The 22007-nt window shown below is 42.2% G+C and overlaps 1 protein-coding gene across 2 annotated transcripts; it reads left to right on the top strand.

Moving 5' to 3' along the window:
- The first annotated feature begins 1656 nt into the window (after positions 1-1656).
- LOC124304125 (talin-1) lies at positions 1657-21775 on the top strand. 2 transcript variants are annotated; one of them, XM_046762177.1, is made up of 14 exons: positions 1660-2051; positions 7137-7329; positions 7432-7833; positions 7916-8186; positions 8301-8804; positions 8918-9009; positions 9764-9852; positions 10520-10978; positions 11060-12080; positions 12231-13023; positions 13435-15337; positions 15515-16261; positions 19150-19791; positions 20082-21775. In XM_046762177.1, the coding sequence occupies exons 1-14, from the start codon at positions 2031-2033 to the stop codon at positions 20919-20921; spliced, it is 7977 nt and encodes a 2658-aa protein (XP_046618133.1). In that variant the 5' UTR covers positions 1660-2030; the 3' UTR covers positions 20922-21775. The 2 variants fall into 2 exon arrangements, with proteins under 2 accessions (XP_046618134.1, XP_046618133.1); XM_046762178.1 differs by lacking the exons at positions 19150-19791; positions 20082-21775 and adding an exon at positions 17716-18644 and having other exon boundaries at positions 1657-2051.
- Positions 21776-22007: the final 232 nt, after the last annotated feature.

Here is a 22007-nt window from a genome sequence, read left to right as displayed (position 1 = left end):
TGCACGTTCTACTTGAGTTTGCAGTCATGTGTTGAACTACCTATACACCTAATTGCGGTATACCTGATAGGCGTAATGCACTTTCAGGGGTCGAACTACATCAGCTGCCAAAATCGATGTGTCGAGTGTGTATGGATAAAAGGGTGTATACCTAGGTGGCCGGAATAGATAGACACGGGGTGTTTCCTCTTCTCTTCTTCTCTCTCCCTTGAGCCGACCTCTCACTTCCTGCATAAATTGCTTGTATGTCTCAATTCACCCCCAACGGTGTCTATTCTGTTCATTCTCTTTTATGTGTATATATATATATATATATATATACACATATATATATATATATATATATATACATACATATACACATATATACACGTAAACCTGACCCTCTCTCTCCTCCACCCCCCCAACCGCGCGAGACGAACGCCAACAACCCAAGATTCGTTCGTCATGCAACCCCGTGGACTACCCCATACTGTCCTTCTTCTTCTTCTTCTTCTTCTTCTTCTTCATGGTCATCGTGTCGCTAAAAGTTTTCTGGAATTCAATTATTTAACATGCAGCTAGGGGCTTGGTGAGGTGATCAACTGAAATTCTTGGTTGTTAAAATATCTTTTATCTACAGTACAATTTATGGTCTATCGTGGAATAAGAACTATTTTTCGGCAGATTATTCTGTTGAAATCACGAGGGACGATTACGATAAAAATTGTCCTACGCTTAGATCAAAATCACTTGCATCTACATGCATTCGATTTAAGGATTTAAAAAGATCAATCGAATGTTACGAATCGTACATCTTTGATGAGCTTGGTTAATTACAGTAAAGAGTCTGAAGAGAAATGAATACATACATTCGGGCCGATCGAATACACTTGTGTTCTCCAAGTTTTTTAAAGTCTCGTGGTCACAATCTGTAACGAAAAGACGCTCAAAGTTCCGTTGTATAACATCGGACAGTACCTTATACTTGTCAGTACCCTCGATAATTCCTCGACATCAGACAGTATACCGTTCGAAAGTGTCGATTTTACACGAAAGTCAAGCTAGCAGCCAAAGGTTCCAACGTTCTTGCAAATTAGGCACAGTGAAGTCCGAAAATCAAAGTTTTTTAAAACACCTCGAACCCTGAATGCTTTTATAGAATGACGAGGATGAAACCGAAGTCCATTTATCTATTTACAAAAAGTTTAACACCTCAGTCTGCTAACTCTGAGCGCAAGCTTCAGCATCGTCGATTCTACTCGTCGCCATATATACGTTATACGTACCGTACGACAATATTTCGCGTCTATACACGTATTTCGTCAGCAGCTCGACTCGGCAACGGGGAAAGTGCAAGTCCGCCGGTGTAGGCATGTGGGATATATCATATGAAAAGTGAAGTCAGCCCTACGACCGTCGCCGATCCCTGTACTTTTCGTCGACGAGGAAAGTCTACCGTGTATCCATCCACTTCCTGGCTCTCCCTCTCTCCGCACCGCGGATTCGCGGCAGGGGGATGAAACGACGAGAGGCTCCGCGACTCCGGGGCGCGCATCCCCTTCGGCGGGTTCAGGGGCGGGTCGTTTGGGCGCAGGCGCCGGGCGCTCAGCCCTTAGGGATGCTCGGGGTACCCTCCGCGGCTCGACGGACACATCACTTCCTTCGCGACTCCGAGCCGAGCAGCATCCCATCCCTTCTCTCTACCCTGAGCCCGAGTTTACCTACCCTCGACTCGAGCCTTTCGCCGACAAGCCCAAACCTTGACACTGCGGTATTTCTGTCTCGGTAAATTGCGTATTGAACACAGACTTTGCACCTACGGACATTTGCACGGCTTTCGTTTATTCCTGTAAAACCCGGACATCTGTCGCGAATATCGAAGACTACGAATCTGCGACTGAGAGGATCTTCACGAAACCCGGGGCCCAGGCAACGATCTGCACTTTCGAGCATCCTGAGATAAGACAAATTTTAACGACACACTGCGCCCGTACGATATATAACTGTATACCTATATTGTACATGTACGATATTATGGACGGCTTTGCATGTCGGCGAGGATTGAACAGGTGACGATTTTAAATATACAATATACATATTTATTTATTGTATGTTTGTTGAAATATTCCGTTGTTGCTAGTGTTGTTGATTTTTTTTTTTAGTATGCAGTATCGTTGTTGTTGTTGTTGTTGTTTGGTCAGATTTTCCATTTGCATTCATTTCTTTCTGCGGTTCTTTTTATCACGTTATTTCATCGTTGGACATTATATTTCCAATCACGAGATCCTCGTTGATATTGTTCAAGGTTCAGATAAAGAAAAATTCGGACAAAATAGGAACAGATTGACGCAGAAAATGGATCGAAATTCGTTATAATCAATTTCGTAAATATATATTTTTTTTTTCTATTTGTCGGCATATCGAATGATACGTTGTCACAGTATATGCATATAAATTTGTTCAGCTGTGTGTTAATTTTATCACGATATATATTTGATCCATGCATTGTTTTTTTCTACAAGAATTATATATTTCTTATTTATAATAGTTCATCTATTTTTGGAAAATATCTTTTTTCTCTCGCACAGTTGTCCAACTTAATAGTCACGAGGAAAATTTAAATCGGCGTTCGTAACTGGGCGGGAAAATGTTTACTATAATTATTTCACTCTATACACTCTTGAACTGAACGCGTACGAATGATATAGAACGAATAATTGAAAAAGAAAAAAAAACAACAATCGCAATAGTTGAGACAAACCAAGGTCTCCGTCACGTGTATGGGTAGTTCCAAGAGAGGCAGAGTAAAAAATGTAATGATTTCGGTCAATTTCATATTTAATGGAATATTAACAGTCTCCTTATGATACTTACTAAAGGGTGAGACACTTTAATTATTTTCAATACCTTTTCGAAGGGGCCAGGAGATAGACACTGACCAGGGGAGCGATATAGTGTGCAGGATATAGACTTTCTCATGAATGAATAAAATAAAATACTGCAAAATAAAAATATCTATAGTTAATTTGTACGATATTTTTAATTCGTCTTCATATATTTTGTATGATTACATACAATGATTAGACTTGTCGTTTCACATATTACCCGAGATGAAATATATAAAACCGATTAAAAATCTATGAACTCAAAAGATTCCTTATCATAACGCAACATAAAATCATCGCCTTTCTCGTATTGTACATGAATATTTTTTTCATTAAATACTTATCTCTCTTGGTTATTTTGTATTTCCCTTGCCATATGCCATGCGAGATATGGCAGGGGAGAGATGTTTTTGCAGAAAATCGTTGATAGTACAGAGGCAAATCATGTTTTTTGTTTCCAATTTGGACAGAGTGACTACCGCACATCTTACAATAGACGTTGCCTAAAACTAGAATAAATAGACAACCAATTGCGACATGCGACTTACCAGGGTAGATAGAAAACGGCAATTGCACCGCGCTAACTGAAAACAAAGTGCAACGGCGTTGATCGGTCACGTCTTGCCAACTTTGTGCCGAACTCTTAACACGCTGACATAGTATTAACGAGCAAGTTCATTGTATTAGTTCAAAAATAACGGCTATAAAAATACCAGGGGAGGAGGCGTCGAAAGAGTGGGACAAAACGGAATATGGAATGTTTTGAAAAATAGTAATGTGGAATTAAATTCGTTACTGAAATACCATTGTACGTTTATACAGGTATAAGAAAATACATTTTTTATAGCAACTTATTGGATAGGTTACCAGATATTTGCACTGGTATCAACAAATTTGTTGAAGGGACACGTCAGGGTAGAGGCAATTTTAGTGTTCGAAAATATTTTATGTTTCTAATTCAACGCGCCACATAGAACGCAATTAAATTACAACTGCAGTCACTCTAAAAAAATTTATTTTCCATTCTTTACTATTTTTTTTCCAAGATACAAAGAGACCCAAAGTCTTGGAATTACAGGTATATATAGAAAAAAAAAACTGCGAAACTGTCGCCAGATACTTATACACACCGAGAAAGCCATGCGCGTGTTACAAGCGATAGAAATCTCCTGATGCCCTGGAAAAAGGTATATAAAATGACTTAATTTCACCACCAAACCGCCTCTTCATTCTTTTCTTTTCCCACCCCATTGCGCCTGTCCGCGCCTGTGTTTGTCGCTCGTAAATTCCCTCAATCGCGTTATAGTCTAGATAGTATACAACACCCTCTGATATTCGCGAAGAAAGGAGCAAAAAGAAATAGAAATAGAGAGAAAGGGGATTCGGATCGTCGTCTAGCACGCTTCGGGTATTTTCACCCCGTCGGGATACGGGATCGGAAATTGGGGATGGGGACGTCGTGTGTTACTGGGGCAGAACTGCGCAGAAGCCCTTTCTCCCCGCATGCTCGTGCACTCCGTGAAGCTTATATATATTCTCTAAAGCGTACTTGCAAGGCGGCAGTGCCTCGACGTTTACGTTACGCGTCGCATCTGCCCTCCAAATTCTCCTCGGCACTCCTTCGGTCTCGACTTTGTATTCCGCGAAACGATCCAACCGCTTTCATTACCTTAACACCGTGATCGGTTGTCTTCTTTTTATTTGAATGACACACGTGACGAGAAATGGTTCGTTAAGGAAAATTGAATCGTCGGTGAATTTCATTTGACTTCGTTGAATATTGGTAACAGTGAAGTATTACCTTAAACATTTGACATGGACAGCGGTTGTTATTCGCCATCCCGTAGTTTCTTCGCAACGGTGAATTACCTGTGTGAAAAGTCGGCGACACTAGTCGATAAGGGGGTGTGATAACACCCTAAACACAACGCGATTATCGGTAGTTGAGTTTGGCTATGAGGAAATAAAACGATCGCTGTATAATCACCAGGCTGCCTTGTAGATCATCGGCATGGCATCGTGCAGATCATCATTCCACCGGCATTTACACCTGTCACCTTCTTAGAAGGTAAAATTATCTATTAGTTTTACACGTTACCTCATCTCCACCGTTGTACCATAAACTTGGACACTTCATGCCGTGTTAACACATAATTTTAATTATTTTTCGCAATCTTTTTTTTTTTTTTATCTCCAACAAGTGACCAGTGCCCGGTTTTCGTACAGTTGTGGTATCTTTTAAGAGGTTACTCGCCCGTCTGGCCCAAAGAAAGTTCTACACGAGTTTATATTATAAAAGGATAATGTTTGCTAACGAGTAGTAGACTTTTACATTGCTTAACATTGCGCGTCTTATTACGAACTGGCGCCCATTTGGCATTGGCCATAGGTTTGTTATTAGGAGAGGAAGTTTCATACGCATATGTGTCTAACTTGTCCATCGGACCTTGGTCTAACTATTTTAAATTCAGGTTTGATGCGTCGACGCAGGTTGGTCTTTGACTATCGGGGATCGTTGTTGGTTAACAAACGAATAACAAGCGACGTGCAATACTGAGGCGTTTCTATTTGCCGAGGAACTGAAGGTGGAGAAGCAGATTCCACCGGTTCACCTCACTTTATACATATACCGCAGGCAAGGTGGTGGTCTTCCACGGATTTTCGGTTTATCTCTCTTCTTCGCGGCGTCAAGCCGCCGCAAAGTGGACGTGGTAGAGGATCAGGGCGAGACGGGGGGTATCTTACCCTCTGTCCCCTTCGCTCGTTCATTGCTCCGCATCTCGCACCTGGTTAATCGATGTTACATATCGCAGAATTGAGATAACGATTCTCGCTGAGTTGTTTCTCTTAACGGTCTCATTTTCACGCCCTAAACTTCTTATCATCATAGTGACGTAACGAATACTCGGTTTAAAAAAACAAAAAAAAAAAGATAGAAGATTTTTTGCAACGTCGTGGAACGGACAAAGGAAGCGCACCGCGCACCAACTTCACACGCTTCTGCAACATTGTATAATGCAAGCTTTGCGCAACGGCGTGGGGCATTTGCTTCCTCATCTCTCAGCGTCGCTTGCTGTGGGTGCAGGGCTCGGAGAAGAAAGCCCTGCAAGCCAAGCCAAGGCGAGGTGAGGCGAAGCGAGGCTGCGAGCCCTGCATCATACTCCCCCCCCCCCCCCCCTGATGATGATGGTTCGGTCCGTCGACGTTTCGGTTTGACACAGTCAGAGACGGTGTTGCCTGGCAACCTGGCAACCTGAGGGTGCGTGAGAAAGAGAGAGAGAGAGAGAAAGAGCCCAGTGGCGTGGACCTGATAGCTCAAAGATCGTTTTCGTTCTCTCTATCTTTGCAATTTATTAAACGCCTATACATACCTATAAGCTGCAGCGGCGGAAGCGACGATAATAATATTTGATTCTCTTATGATTTTCACTTCCGACATTCCTCCTGCTTGTCGCGATAAACAAATATCATTCATGCTTTTTTTTTGCCACAGAAAACATATTATTATACTCGCAGTAGTTCGTTTACAATTGAATCCGAGCTAAATTCGTACGTACACGAAACCATTTGCAGTTGCTACTTTTAGATTTGTTCATATTCGATTAATACCGTTCGCGTTTTTATCTTTTCAATAGGTATGTATTGCGGACGAACGATGTACGCGTTTAATTTTGCTAATTATTTATTACCCGGGATGCGCCGACGATACTACTCCTCGTCATTATCATTATTATTATTATCATCCCCTTACTCAATTTAGTCTGTAATGAAGTTTTCAACCCCCTGACGGTTAATCCATTGTAATTTCATTCTACCAATTTACCCATGCGGGGTTCCTGGTGCTGATGCTGATGCTGCTACTGCTACTGCTACTGCCCCTATTGCTAATACATTACACACCGATGCAGGTCGGAAGGTTCCGCCTACGCCCATGGTCACGTTGCACCCTATCACAAATGGCATATACCTATATATATTTACGTACATAACACTTATTCACTCGACCAGATCTAAACTATGCAATAAAAGATTAATATAGGCTGTGAAATGTGTAAATATTACATACACGCGTATTTAAGTAGTTGCAGCAATTTGGCTATATTTTTTAATATAGGTACACAAATTTTGTTTTCTTCCAAATTTTCACCTTCAATTATGCGGTATCATATAATGTTGCGAATTCGAAAGATATTTGTTCAGTTTTGTCCAGGTTATGTATGATCTGCAAATGAACCTGATGTGCTTACTGTCCATTTTTCGATGTTTCAGTCAGTTGATTCGGGGGGTTTTTGTGAACGCAGAAGATCACCGTCGGCAGTCGCAATGGCTACTTTGTCACTTCGAATCTCCATACCGGAGCAGAATGCTACAAAAATGATGCAGTTTGATCCGACGACTTCGGTGTACGACGCATGTCGTGTTATAAGAGAAAAACTCACAGACTCAGCCAGTCTGGGGCAGCGTAAGTTTGACTCGGTGTTCTCTAGAATTAGTCGTGTACACAGCCAAAGATGGAGTATAACCAACTTCATCATGCAATAAATTTTGTGCCTTTTCAAAACAGCCAAGGATTACAGTCTCTTCCTGGCCGACGAAGACGTAAAAAAGGGAGTCTGGCTCGAGCCAGGACGCAATCTTGATTATTATATATTGAGGAACGGAGACCTCCTCGAGTATCGTCGCAAGCTGAGAACCCTCAGGGTCAGGATGCTTGATGGAACACTGAAGACACTGCTCGTAGACGACAGCCAACCCGTAGCCAATCTCATGGTGGTAATATGCACAAAAATTGGCCTCACTAATCACGATGAGTATTCACTGGTCAGAGAACTGCCTGACGAAGAAACGGAGAATCAGAAACCAGGCAATTTTGGCACGCTTACATTGAAGAGACGAAAGGAAGAAAAAGGGGAGAGAGACGCGAAAATGGATCAGCTCAGAAAGAAACTGAAAACAGACGATGAAGGTGACCGATCATTTTTCACTCATCTGTTTGGCAATTTGGCTTTTATAAATCTCAATGCTCATTGCTAATGCTCTGATTACAGTCAATTGGATCGACCCGAGTCAAACGCTTCGTGAGCAGGGAATAGACGAGCAGGAAACTGTCCTCCTCAGACGAAAGTTCTTCTTCTCCGATCAAAATATCGACAGCAGAGACCCTGTGCAATTGTCTCTTCTCTACGTTCAGGCCAGAGACGCGATTCTGGATGGCACACATCCCATCACTCAAGAAAAGGCTTGCACTTTTGCTGGAATACAGTGTCAAATACAGTTCGGCGATTACAAAGAAGACAAGCACAAGACCGGATTTCTTGAGTGAGTTATTTACGTCGATAAATGTTTCCAATGTTTTCACAAAGCTTTGTGTTGTCGAAAAATTTGACGATTTGCATCATCATCGACAATTTTCTCTTCTGTCTGTTTCACTAGCCTCAAGGAGTTTCTGCCTCAGTCTTATTTGAAAGTGAAGGGAATAGAGAAGAAGGTATTCGCAGAACACAAAAAACACGCCGGATTGTCAGAACTTGACGCCAAAGTGCTGTACACCAAAACCGCGAGATCACTGAGCACTTACGGGGTGACATTTTTCCTTGTCAAGGAGAAAATGAAAGGGAAGAACAAACTCGTTCCCCGACTTCTCGGTGTCACCAAGGATTCTGTTTTGCGATTGGACGAAAAAACTAAAGAGATATTGAAGACCTGGCCTCTTACCACTGTTCGGCGGTGGGGGGCTTCACCCAACACCTTTACCCTTGACTTTGGGGATTATTCAGACCAATATTACAGCGTGCAGACCACTGAGGCGGAGCAAATACTTCAGCTAATCGCTGGCTACATCGACATCATATTGAAAAAACAGAAGGCCAAGGATCACTTTGGTATCGAAGGAGACGAAGGCTCCACCATGGTTGAAGACAATGTCTTACCTCTCAAGTTAGTACTCATTTTTTTTCAGATTTCTTTGAATTAATCAGTCTTCATTCTGCAATTCCTATATTCTTTTATTATTTGTGTATAAAAATAACTTCTTTCTGTGATTCCGATAGAGGCACGATCATGCAGCACGAAACTAGCAACAAGGGAAAAGGCAATATCGAATCTGTAGCTTTGCCTGTCGTTATAAGAGTTGGAGGAGATGGTAAGTCCTTTTTCTATCCGTACATTAGAGCATTATCCTTTCCGCAAGTCATTCAAAAAATGCGGTTCATCAGTCCCATAAAGTATTTGTCTAGTTCACTTTCTTGCTTCAACTTTTGCTCAGCGTTTTTTGCTTTAATACTCGACATTGCATTTAAAAAATCTAAAGGTAACTGTCAATTTTACCATGTAATGATGCAGGAAACTTTATTATTCTCTGCTCGGCTGAGAAAAAAAAGGAATAGTAGAGTGAAAGAGAATTTATAAAATATGGAAAGTAGGCATTGACTTTATAATTTTGTACAGAAGAAATTTCAATCCGCAAAATTTTGTGTGCCGTTATATGTACAAATTATTATCATCACGCCATATATTATTTTTAATTGCTGATACCTCGTATATTAGTACGTGAACGTTTTACGCACGCGAAGAAAGTTTAATCACCTATTACGTTTTACTTTTCACCTCCTGAAATTATTTTTGTAAATAGTGATGTTCGTTCTTTTGCCCAGACAATCGAATGCTTGTGGTTTCTTTCGTCGATTCTATTCGAAATATATTATCGTGAGTAAATATAAATTTAAATGTAAAAAAATGTATAGAGAAAAAGTTTTTCTAGTCTCTCTCTCATCAGGAAAGCGGAGGATTCTCTCTTCGTCCTCGAAACGATGTAACCAATGTTCCCCCTTTCTTTATGTAAATATGTATTCTAAATGACAAAATATATAGGATAGAATGCATGGAAAAATTTGTAGGAGCTCAATCGTACGGAACCGGTCATATGGGTGCTGCCCAGTATTCAACTGTCAGCGGACAGGCCATACCTGGTCATGCTCCTTCAATGGTAAGAATATCAAATAAGCTGTTACGGTCATATTGGCGACGGACACATTTTTCTACCAATAGTAATTTATCATCATTTAAAGTCGATTCTATTGCAGACTTTGTATCCCCAAGGTTGAAAATTGTGTTCATCGTCAAAATGATGCTCTACCATTATTTGTTGATACAAAATTTTTCGCAACAACCAGCAACGGTAAAGTTGTTTTAAAAAAAGGAAAACAAAAATACCACTATTATTAAGTAACCACGAAAAAGGAAGAGAAAAAAAAAAATTAAACATCAAATAAAAATTGAAGTCCAACTAATAATAGATGATCAAATTTATTTTCATGCTAGACGTCTTCTATTGCGGACACAGAGTAGGTACAAAACGATTAAATATCCATTCGTTGAGTTCTATTGATGAGATCATGATTCAACCACACAGGCACATTGCACAATCAGTCCCCGCTATTCTCACTGTTGCTATCTCATGAGACGTTTTTGAACATTGAAAATATATTGTCGGCGAACTAAATCTACTGTAAATCTACCGCAATGCAAATCCATTATTTTCTTTGAATTTGTAAACAGTAAAAAACAAAGGTGTAATAAAGTCAACCTCCAACTGTACAAAATTTCCACCACCAAGCTCGATGACAAATTTGTATTGATTCGTCATTTCAAAGGTACAGCAAACGAAAGTTACGTCCGTATTGTCCGAGCCGCAGCGTGCCCTGTTGTCAACGATAACTGCGAGTCACCAGGTGATCCAAACGGCGGAAAGCGAACTCTCGTCGAAGGCCCAACTTCCTGAGCTCGGTACAGACCCCGCATCTCTAAAATGGATCGAACAGACTATGGATACCCACAAGCAGAGCGTAGGCTCTCAAATTGCTGCCATGAACGCTGCGACTGCGCAGGTCGTCACCCTAACGTCTGGTCCTGCCGATGACGTGGACCACACTGCTGTTGGCGCTGCGATAACAACGATTGCCAGCAATTTACCGGAGATGACAAAAGGCGTGAGAATGATCGCCGCCCTTATGGAGGATGATTCATCAGGCGACAGGCTTCTCGACGCTGCGAGAAAATTATGCGTTGCCTTCTCAGATCTGCTCAAGGCTACAGAGCCGGAAACTAAAGAGGTAAGACGATAACTTGAAGGTGGCCGTTTTTAAGGATCGAGTTTTTAAAAACTAATAAACAAATTTTTTCTTTCACTACAGCCGCGGCAAAATCTCCTCAATGCTGCTTCTCGTGTCGGCGAAGCTTCGCATCAAGTTCTAACGACGATCGGTGAGGAGGATGAATCCAACCGCGAATTGCAAGACATGCTACTGGCACTGGCGAAGGCCGTGGCTAACACCACAGCTGCTCTGGTTCTCAAGGCGAAGAACATAGCTGCAACTTGCGAAGACTCGACTACTCAGAACAGGGTCATATCAGCGGCCACGCAGTGCGCTTTGGCCACTTCGCAGCTAGTTGCGTGTGCCAAGGTTGTAGCACCGACTCTCCACTCGCCAGCCTGCCAAGCGCAGCTGATGAATGCTGTACGGGAAGTTACAAAGGCGGTCGAAGGCTTGGTAGAAGTTTGCAACGAGACTTGCAACGATGAAGTTTTGCTCAGAGAGCTTAGCACCGCCGCAGGCGAGGTCAGTAGAACTCTGAATGATCTATTAAACCGCATTCAGTCAGCGACAAGAAGCGAAAAAGCGAAGGAGAGCGTGCAGGAGGGAGCGGTGGAGACAATATTCGTAGCCACCGACAAACTCTTTGCAAGCACTGGAGACGCTGGGGAAATGGTGCGCCAGGCAAAGGTCGTTGGTCAGGCGACCGCTCAACTTATTCACAGCATAAAGGGCGAAGCCGAAAATCAACCGGACGGTGATCAGCAACGAAGACTTTTGGCTGCTGCGAAAATTCTCGCAGACGCTACCGCAAAGATGGTCGAGGCTGCCAGGCAGTGCGCAAGCAGTCCGCACGACGCCAGAATGCAGGACCAACTACGACAGGCTGCCGAGGAACTCAGAGCCGCGACTACGGCTGCTGCCACGCCGGCGCTTCGGCGGAAATTAATCACCAGACTCGAATCTTGCGCCAAACTTGCCGCTGCCAATGCGACGCAGTGTATTTCCGCAGCTTCAGGCGCTGGTAAACACAACACCAATGCGGCCAGTCAGGAGGAACTCATCGCCGAGTGCCGCGCAATGGCTCAGCAAGTTCCGAATCTCGTCACTGGGGTTAAAGGTTTTTGTCAAAATCCATGTATTTCATATCTTCTTATAAGTAGAAATTGAATGATTGACGAAATTTTGTTACGTCTGAATCAATGTACCGAATTGCTATTTTACTTCTGTGCTATTCTAACGAACATTTACTCTCATTTTTATCTAAAAGGAACGCTGGCACAGCCTGACAACTCGAGTGCTCAACTGGACCTGATCAACGCTGCAGAACAGTTCCTGCAGCCAGGTTCCAGTGTTGTGAAAGCTGCCAGGGCCGTGGTTCCGACAGTCTCAGATCAGGCATCCGCTATGCAGTTGAACACCAGTTCCCAACAGCTGGGATCAACGTTGTCCGATTTAAGATCAGCGGTGACTCGTGCGCGAGAGGCTTGTGGCGGATTGGAATTGGATGCCGCCGAGGAATTGATAAACAGCCTAAAGGATGAGCTTTCTGAATTCTACCAAGCTGTTGAAGCGGCTAGACTCAGACCTCTGCCCGGGGAAACAGCGGAGTCGACTGCACTGCAGCTCGGCGCCTCGTCGAAGAATGTCGGTGTCGCGATGGCGCAACTTTTGTCAGCTGCTAAACAGGGCAATGAAAATTATACCGGCAGCGCGGCGAGAGAAACAGCGAGCGCTCTCAAGGAGCTAACGAACGCTGTACGCGGTGTTGCAGCAACCTCGAACCAACCTGAGACGCAGAAGAAGGTGCTGATCACCGCCGACGACATTATACTCAGGTCTCTGCATCTGGTTAAGGAGGCTAGAAGGGCGCTCAACAATCCCGATAACCCTGACAACGTCGGTAATCTTGCGGCTGTCGCCAAGGATGTTTCACAGTCGTTAAATAAATGCGTCTCCTGTCTTCCTGGGCAGAGAGACGTCGACGATGCCATACGCAGCATTGACGATATGAGCCAGGTTCTGAACATGAACGAATTCCCGCAAAGTAACAAGAGCTACGGGTGAGTAAAAAGTCTTCAGGTTTTTTTCCCAAGAATTCAGTAATGATACGCACAGGAAAAATACGGGAAACTGGGAAATGTCCAGTAATTATGTAAATTAAATTCGAATCTCATGTCCTTAGAACAAATGGTACTATGTTTTTCTACCGAGAATTACAGGCTGCTGTTAGCACATAAATAAAATATGAGCAAGTTATCTATTGGACGATATTAAAAGAATTGTCATTTATTGAAAATTACTTATTATTAAGTGGTATATTATTTGAAAGGTCGTATATTTTCTGGAATACTTGAAAAAGCTAGGTAATTTCAAGTTTCAAAAAGCATACTAAACTTGGTCAAGCACTCCATGTTTAAGTTTTTTTTTTTTCCATTCTGAATTTGAAACTAGGCTTGTTGCTTTATTTACAGGCAACTTCAGCAGAACTTGAACACCGCTGCTGCGGATCTGAACGATGCATCGTCGAACGTAGTTTCCTCCATACGTTCACCGGTTCAACTGGCGAACACTTCTAAGGAGTTTACTAACGCGTTTGGCGAACTGTTGGGTGTCAGCATGGAAATGGCTGGTCAAACGACGACCGAGACGCGCGGAAAAATGGTCGTGTCGCTGAAGAATGTCAGCATGACTTCGAGCAAGCTTTTGGTAACAGCAAAATCTGTCGCGGCAGATCCGGGCGCGCCAAACGCAAAGAATCAGCTGGCCGCGGCCGCGAGAGCGGTGACAGATTCTATAAACTATCTTGTCGACGTTTGCACCTCAGCTGCACCAGGTCAAAACGAGTGCGATAGCGCGATAAGAAACATCCAGTCGATGCGTCCGCTCCTCGACAATCCGAGTGATCCGATATCCGATGTTTCGTACTTCGAGTGCCTCGACACTGTCATGGAGAAGAGCAAGAGCCTTGGCGAGGGAATGACTGGCATCGCTAATCACGCAAAGAAATCTGAACACGAACAATTCTCCGTCGCCGTTAGGGGAGTTTCATCATCGATTTGCGGCCTCGTCGAAGCCGCTGCTCAGGCCGCTTATTTGGCCGGTGTCAGTGACCCGACCTCGGTCGCTGGAAAACCGGGACTCGTTGATCAAGCACAGTTCTTCAGGGCTGCTCAGGCCATACACACGGGCTGCCAGAGCCTTGCGAATCCGACGAGCTCTTCTCAGCAGGTGCTTCACGCCGCGACGATGATCGCGAAGCACACGAGCGCACTTTGCAATGCGTGTCGCGTCGCCTCGAGCAAGACCAGCAACCCGGTCGCTAAAAGGCATTTCGTTCAGTCTGCGAAGGACGTCGCTAACTCTACTGGAAGTCTAGTCAAGGAGATCAAAGCTCTGGATCAGGTTTGCTCGGAAGCTAATCGCGAAAAGTGCTCCGAAGCCACGAAACCGCTCCTAGAGGCGGTCGATAGTCTCTGCAGCTTCGCTTCATCGCCGGAATTCGCTAGTCAACCGGCGAAAATATCTGTTGCCGCACGCGCCGCTCAGGAGCCGATCACCAGTGCTGGAAAATCCATCATCGACGGTTCTTGCGCTATGGTTCAGGCCGCCAAGAGCCTCGCGGTCAGTCCCAAGGATCCACCGACTTGGCAACTGCTTGCTAATCACAGCAAGAACGTCAGCGATTCGATCAAGTCGCTGGTAGCGTCGATCAGAGACAAAGCGCCCGGACAAAAGGAGTGCGACGGTGCAATTGAGACGCTTTCCGCCCGCATTCGTGAACTCGACGCCGCTTCGCTCAGCGCTGTTTCTCAGGCTCTTGTACCGCGCAAGGAGAACACCATGCAGGGATTCACCGACCAGATGGAAAGCAGCGCTAACGAACTTCGTGAAAAACTCGAACCGCTCAGATCCGCCGCAAAGTACGGAGCGGAACACGTAGGTCACGCCGTCAGCCAGATAGCTCTATACTCGGAGCCGCTTGTCACTGGAGCCGTCGGCGCCGCGTCGAACATGGTTCACTCAAAGCAGCAAATGGTGCTTTTGGACCAGACTAAGACTGTCGCTGAGTCTACGCTGCAGTTGATTTACGTCGTAAAAGAATCCGGCGGCAATCCGAAGGCCGTTAACATTCATTCTGAGGTCGACGAGAACGTCGAATCGACTAAGGATGCCCTCAGGGAGCTGCAAAATACCCTAGAAACAATTTCAACATCGAACGGCATTGTCACTGGACTCATTGACACTATCTCTCGAGCCATGGTCAGGCTGGAAGATCACAGAATGTCCACCGTCGACACTGTTGACTCATACGTCGACTATCAGACTCGGATGGTCGAGGCTGCTAAAGAAATTGCGCGATTGGCACAGGAAATGGTAAGAATTGCTTATGTTATTTTTTTTATTCAAATGAATCCCGTTCGTGAATCAGTTCCTTGTTAATCCCAACGTTGGAAGAACGTCTGAAATCGTTATTAAAATTTTATTAATGACATAAATAGCTGTGAAACATGTCCTGAATTTTAAAAACGTGCTTTCTCTTCCCAAAAACAGTCGACAAAGTCTAGCGTTGACGTATCACGTCTGGGTCCGTTAGCGGTAGACATATCTCACAAGTACACCCAGTTATCTCGGGACGCTTCGGGTGCTTCAGCGGCAACGACAAACGCGGACGTGTCTACTCGCCTCAGAATTGGTGTCCAGGAGTTGGGTCAAGCTTGCGCGGACATAGTAAAAGCTGCGGGGACGTGTCAGATGGCCTCTGGAGATGCCTTTACCCAGCGAGAGGTCTCTGAACAGAGTAAAAACGTGTCGGAGAAAGTATCCCAGGTCCTTGCAGCCCTCCAGGCGGGATCGCGAGGCACCCAGGCATGCATCAACGCAGCGAGCACGGTTTCTGGTATAATCGGTGACCTGGACACGACCATAATGTTCGCCACGGCCGGAACCCTTCATGCCGAGAACGAAGGTGACATTTTCGCCGATCACAGAGAAAATATTCTCAAAACTGCCAAGGCTCTCGTCGAGGATACGAAAACTCTCGTCGCTGGGGCTGCTTCGTCTCAGGAGCAGCTGGCTGTTGCTGCTCAAAACGCGGTTTCGACTATTGTACAACTCGCTGAGGTTGTCAAGTACGGAGCTGCTAGTTTGGGAAGTCACAATCCCGAGGCTCAAGTCATGCTGATCAATGCTGTCAAGGATGTTGCTTCTGCGCTTGGTGATCTGATTCAAGCCACTAAAACGGCCAGCGGTAAACCGATTAACGATCCGAGTATGGCGCATCTTAAGGATTCCGCAAAGGTAAGAAACAAAATCACTTTTCATTTTTTTCCACCATACCCTTAGACTGTTGATGTAGATAATTACAATTCTAGAAATTCGGTCGATTTACTTGCAGAGACAAGCATCTTGCAGCAGATTTTAGCAACGCAATTAGTTAATCAAATTCATTCTTACATACTGGTTTAAACAATGTTTTTATATTTTCTTACGAGAATGAATACGGAAAAAGCATTATTACTTATGCTTCATATTATTTATTAACAACGCAGTATATTTCTTATCACGGTAATTAATCTGTAACAAGTAATAACTAAAATGACAGTTCGGTCGCTTATTAATATTGTATTAATCCATGCCTGCAAAAAGAAAACAATATATGTACAAAATTCGCTCATTCGTTTACTGGCCGTTGTGATTGTAAAATCACTCACACCATCATCATCATTATTGGTTTCGAATCATTTGCGAAAATTTCCACATATTTTCTGTACATACGCAGCAGGCTGAAATGAGTAATATTACTAATTTTCTGTTGACAACGTTTGACTAACTCTAATAGGCATCTTTTTATTTTTAATATACTGTTCTCAATGTTTTTCTTTTTAATTTTTCTCCCTCGTTATTTCTATTTCTCTTTACTTGGGTGGACTTTAATGAAATAATATTTGTACATTGGGTTGCAATCTGATTTTTTGCTCACTAATTTCACATATTATGTATCAACAACGACATGAAGCAGCTTACTAAACAGTATTCATACTTGATTCTTATAGTATATGTAACTGTTCAATCATGTTACAAATCCCTATGCATTCGAGTGGCGGCAGCGAGATATCATGTATTACATGTATGTCTATTATCCGTGTGTGTATGCGTACAGTTGGCTAAATATTGTCAGTATCTAATATTAAAGTCCACCTTATGTTTCTTATGAAGTATCGTTTTCTATTTATTTATTATTATTTATCTGGTTTACACTGTCACTTAATTGGCAGTTTCTTTTCTTTTTTTTTTCTTATTCTTCTCTTTTTGTTGTTATTATTATTTTTCGTTTAACGGTTTTTTTTCTATGTGTGTGGATATTATCTCTATGTAGTTGTTGGTTTAGCGATTTTTTAATGCAAACTAAACTGCAGATCTTTTTTGTTGGTATACTCTGTATGTCGGATTATAAGCAAACAAGTAAACATTCTGTCCTTAGTAGCATTTCCATTGAATCTATTCAATTTCTGAATTTAAAATCTTGATTTTACAATCTCAAACAAAATTACATGTATGTGAAATCTGTCTTTTACAATATTTTTGTAAAAATATGGTTTTACTGCTCTTTTGGTGAAGATTATATGATTCAATGTTAATTTACTTCTAAGAAAAAGGACGACAGATTTTGTTTAACTTTGAACCCTCAAATATGAAGGTGGACTTTAATGAAATTCTTATTGACGATATTTGGTCTCTGGGGGCATGAATAGGTGTTAGCGCAACATCTGCAGCAGCAGTTTAACGGCGACGTTGGTGGCTCGGAATCAGAGTGGTTTATATCAGACCAGGAAGAAGAGTTGATTCGTCTACTCTCCGTATCCGAGAGCAATCAACCGGCTCGGCGTACCTCGGACCTCTTGCTGCTTATGTAGCTCGATAAATCGATCAAACAAACGATATTATTATCCGATTTGATAGTATTATTATATATTTGAAAGAAATTGCTTATTCGCTCATTATTATTCTCAGCCAATGATCAATTTATCTGCAAACAGGATTCATGTTCTGTATACTCGATTATCCATTGTACGATATTCTGCCGCAAGCTCTGATGCTGTATTTTCATACAAAGAATTGATCACTGATCGAAATATTTATAGGCACGCCGAAATAAGGTTCAATATTCGCGAGTTACACCTTCATTTAACATAGAAAGCCTCATACACATTTCACACTGCACGGTTCTAAAAAATGTACGTCCAATATTTCAGTCTTTATTTCTTGACACAACATTCACACGTAACTTCCCGAAAATATAGCAATATGCATACACAGTTTTCATACAAACCACAATTTATTTTTATATCGTCGATATGTCTCGTTCACCTGCTGACACAGATTTCCTTTGTTTTGTACTTTGTCTCCGAATATTTATTCTATCTTTGTTGTAATGTTTGAATAAAATTCGTGAGCTATTATATTCACAAAAGGAAGAATATGATAATGAATCTCCACATTACGTATTAGCTCAAACGCAAAATTTCTATGGGCATAAAAGAAAAAAAATAGGTACGTACCGCAATCATAATGTGTACTAACGGTAAAAAGAGTATAATCAAGCGTATATCGTAGTTGAAACATTAACTTAATAACAAATGTAGCATCAAGTTTGAAAGCAATTATTTAAAAACACGTATAAAAATCAAATTTGTTACTGTAATAACAATAATATACAGGCTTCGAAATTAGTTGCCATAAACTATTTGCAATTATAAAAATGTACATGTTTCCTACACTTGCAGATGACAAAAATCGAATCTTAGCTGGTTGTGGAAGTGTTCGGTTATTATTCTTTTTTTTTTAAATCATTTTATTTGCAGGATTCAACTAACACTGTTATTTGTTATTTTGTAGTGCTGTAACAACATGACCGATTGTATTGTTTATGTTCATATATGTGTACACATATATGTGTATTATTTTTATTTTTTTACAGGCTATTATTCTACTAATATTCAGAGAAATCACAAACTTGAATGCCTTTTGGAAAAGTTATTTCCCACTGCAGCATAACGTTGTTATCACTAATGTTTTTCTGTCGCCTAGTACTAACAGCATCTTCAGGTCGACGTGCTAATAGTGGAAAGAGGATCTGTGATTGCAAAAGTTCTCACAAAATCTAACGCGGTGTTAATTCTTTCCAGGTGATGGTAACCAACGTTACTTCTCTGTTGAAAACAGTGAAAGCTGTCGAAGACGAGCACACTCGAGGTACACGAGCCTTAGAGTCGACGATCGAAGCAATTGGTCAAGAAATACGTTCTCTAAACACAGCAGAAGTCCAGCTGAAATCGACTGTGACTCCAGAGGACCTGGTCAGATGTACCAAGAACATAACAATCTCGACGGCAAAGGCAGTAGCAGCGGGCAACAGCTGCAAACAGGATGATATCATAGCGGCTGCCAATATGGGAAGAAAATCTATCAGTGATATGCTGTTGATATGCAAAAATGCCGCACACAACTGTGCGGAGACTGCTGAACTCAGAGATCGAACCCTGAATGCTGGACACGACGTTGCCATGAATTATAGAGAGCTGCTACAGGCCATATTGCAAATATCTACCCGTCCCAGCGACGCAAAACACGTTCTTCCTCCTATATCTAGAAAAATTGCTCAGTCTGTTACGGAGCTTGTCACCGTCGCTGAACTTCTCAAAGGCAACGATTGGGTCGATCCTGACGACCCAACAGTCATCGCTGAAAACGAATTGCTTGGCGCCGCTGCCAGTATCGACGCTGCTGCTAAGAAACTCGCTAGTCTCAGACCGAGGCGAAGCATACAGGTAATCAATTTCGCTTTTTTGATTGATAGTAAATTCGAATTGTCTTTTGCGGAATCATGAACAACTGAGGATAATTCGAGGGCCGGCTACTGTTAGATATGTTTGATATTCTTGGTTGTTGTTCCAATAATCGACCAGGAATCAAACATATTATTACTGTGGTCGAGCACATCCAGCTGGAAGGAGGTAAAATAGTCAATAATCACATGTATAATACGGTATCTTCAGTGGAATTCACCAGTCATTAATGACAGCGTAACGTTACCCTCGTTTTCTCTTCGTATTCGCAGGAAGCTAGTGAAGACATGAACTTTGACGAGATGATACTCGAGGCTGCGAAATCTATTGCAGCAGCCACATCGGCACTCATAAAAGCGGCCAGTGCGGCTCAGCGGGAGCTTATAGCAACTGGAAAAGTGTCGCGAACACCATTGACAAGTTCAGATGATGGACAGTGGTCCGAGGGTTTGATATCCGCTGCCCGTTTGGTAGCAGCGGCAACGCACAGTTTGGTGGAATCGGCTAACGCGTTGGTCCAAGGGGTCAGTTCGGAAGAGAAGCTGATATCCAGCGCTAAGCAGGTGGCGAGCAGCACGGCACAGCTACTGGTAGCTTGCAAGGTGAAAGCTGACCCAGACAGCGAGAGTACGAAGAGACTGCAGGCGGCTGGAAACGCCGTGAAGCGAGCCACGGACAATCTGGTCAGAGCAGCGCAACAGGCAATTCAGCAGGAGGAGGACAGGTCTCTAGTTTTGAACAGAAAGATGGTCGGAGGTATTGCGCAGGAGATAAATGCCAGATCAGAGGTGCTGAGAATCGAGCGGGAGCTTGAAGAAGCCCGAGGTAGGCTCACTGCTATTCGTCAGGCGAAATACAAGAGCAAAACTGATACTTCGGATGATGCTGAGACTGATGCTGACCAGAGCGGATATGAAAGTTACACAACAAGATACGAGACTAGATCTTACGAACCGAATCAGTCGCGATCTCCTATACAAATGATGAACAGTACTCTGGATCAGCTTCAACCTGCTACCGAATACATAAGTCACAAAAAACTTACGGAGAGCAGCACGTCTGTTCATGTTAAGAAAACTTTTACGCACCAGGTATTGAGGTTTGACAATTAAATTTTGATAATGGTGATCATTTGCGATCGACAGATTATCGCGATCTCTAATCATGGGGGACAAATTATTACTATAATTTTTTTTTTCGTCGTTTGTAACGTCTCTCTTTCGACAAAATCAAAATCTAGCTTAATTGTTTAACTGTTATTGTTGTTATTATCATTATAACTATTATTATTATTGATTCCCAGATAATGGAGAAGAAAAAAATTTAGAAAATGAAAGAAAAAAAAGAAAAAAAAATGTAATTAACGTACGCTATTCGCCAGTCACGAAGTAATACGCCAATGCTGTTTAGACGGCATGTAAATGTTTTAGCTGAAAATTTTATACCTTATTCAATATGCGTAGAAGATTTTACATGCTATAGTTTATTGCCTTTTACGGTATTCAATATTATGATTTCGTGGCAAATATGGTGACAGATTATTTGGAAGATATTTTTGGGCTAAATATGATATTTCGGCGAAACGATGATCAGGAAAAGTGAAAACTGCATCTGTAATTGGACCGATGAAAATTTCGTTACCGCGAGTTTCTACTCGTAAATTTGTACAGTTTGAATTTGATGAAATTTATTCGACTCGTTTTTGAGATTTTATTCTCTTGTATATAATATGCGTACGAGTGACTGTAATCAATCGGCAAATTTTAACCCGTTTTATGGGGTGTAGTGTTATATTTTTTTCATCTTTTTCTTGCATGTATGTATCTATATGTATACTCAAATTTACCGAGATTTAACCATTTCCCGAAGTCGTCTTGTGACGCAAGTGCAATTACAAAACGAAAAAAAAAAACCAACAATACTTCGGCAGGAAACTGCTTAAATCTCACTTTTTTACATTTACAAAGAGTAACTCCTTCTCACTTCAATATGTTTGTCGTATTAATTAATGCACATAGTGCTTTTACGGTATTTAATTATTGCTTTGCTGCGCGAGATAATCACATAACTTTACATATAATATCCATGCATTGGTTAAAATATTTAATTAGTTTTTATTTTGTTTTTGAATAATATTTACAAGGCTTCTAGAACCGATAAATTTTTCGAACTTGTTAGAAATTTAACTTACGACTAAC

Source organism: Neodiprion virginianus, chromosome 4 (genome assembly GCF_021901495.1).
Source record: "Neodiprion virginianus isolate iyNeoVirg1 chromosome 4, iyNeoVirg1.1, whole genome shotgun sequence".
NCBI lineage: Eukaryota > Metazoa > Arthropoda > Insecta > Hymenoptera > Diprionidae > Neodiprion > Neodiprion virginianus.
The sequence above is the reverse complement of the archived record's forward strand: the minus strand, read 5'-3'. Positions and strand labels throughout refer to the sequence as shown.

Excerpts from the sequence above, each read along its gene's own strand:
- LOC124304125 (XM_046762177.1), top strand. The coding sequence starts at position 2,031 with ATGTCGGCGAGGATTGAACAG. Across the intron at positions 9,010-9,763 it reads TATAAGAGTTGGAGGAGATG|GAGCTCAATCGTACGGAACC; the intron begins GTAAGTCCTTTT and ends AAAAATTTGTAG. Across the intron at positions 10,979-11,059 it reads CAGAGCCGGAAACTAAAGAG|CCGCGGCAAAATCTCCTCAA; the intron begins GTAAGACGATAA and ends CTTTCACTACAG.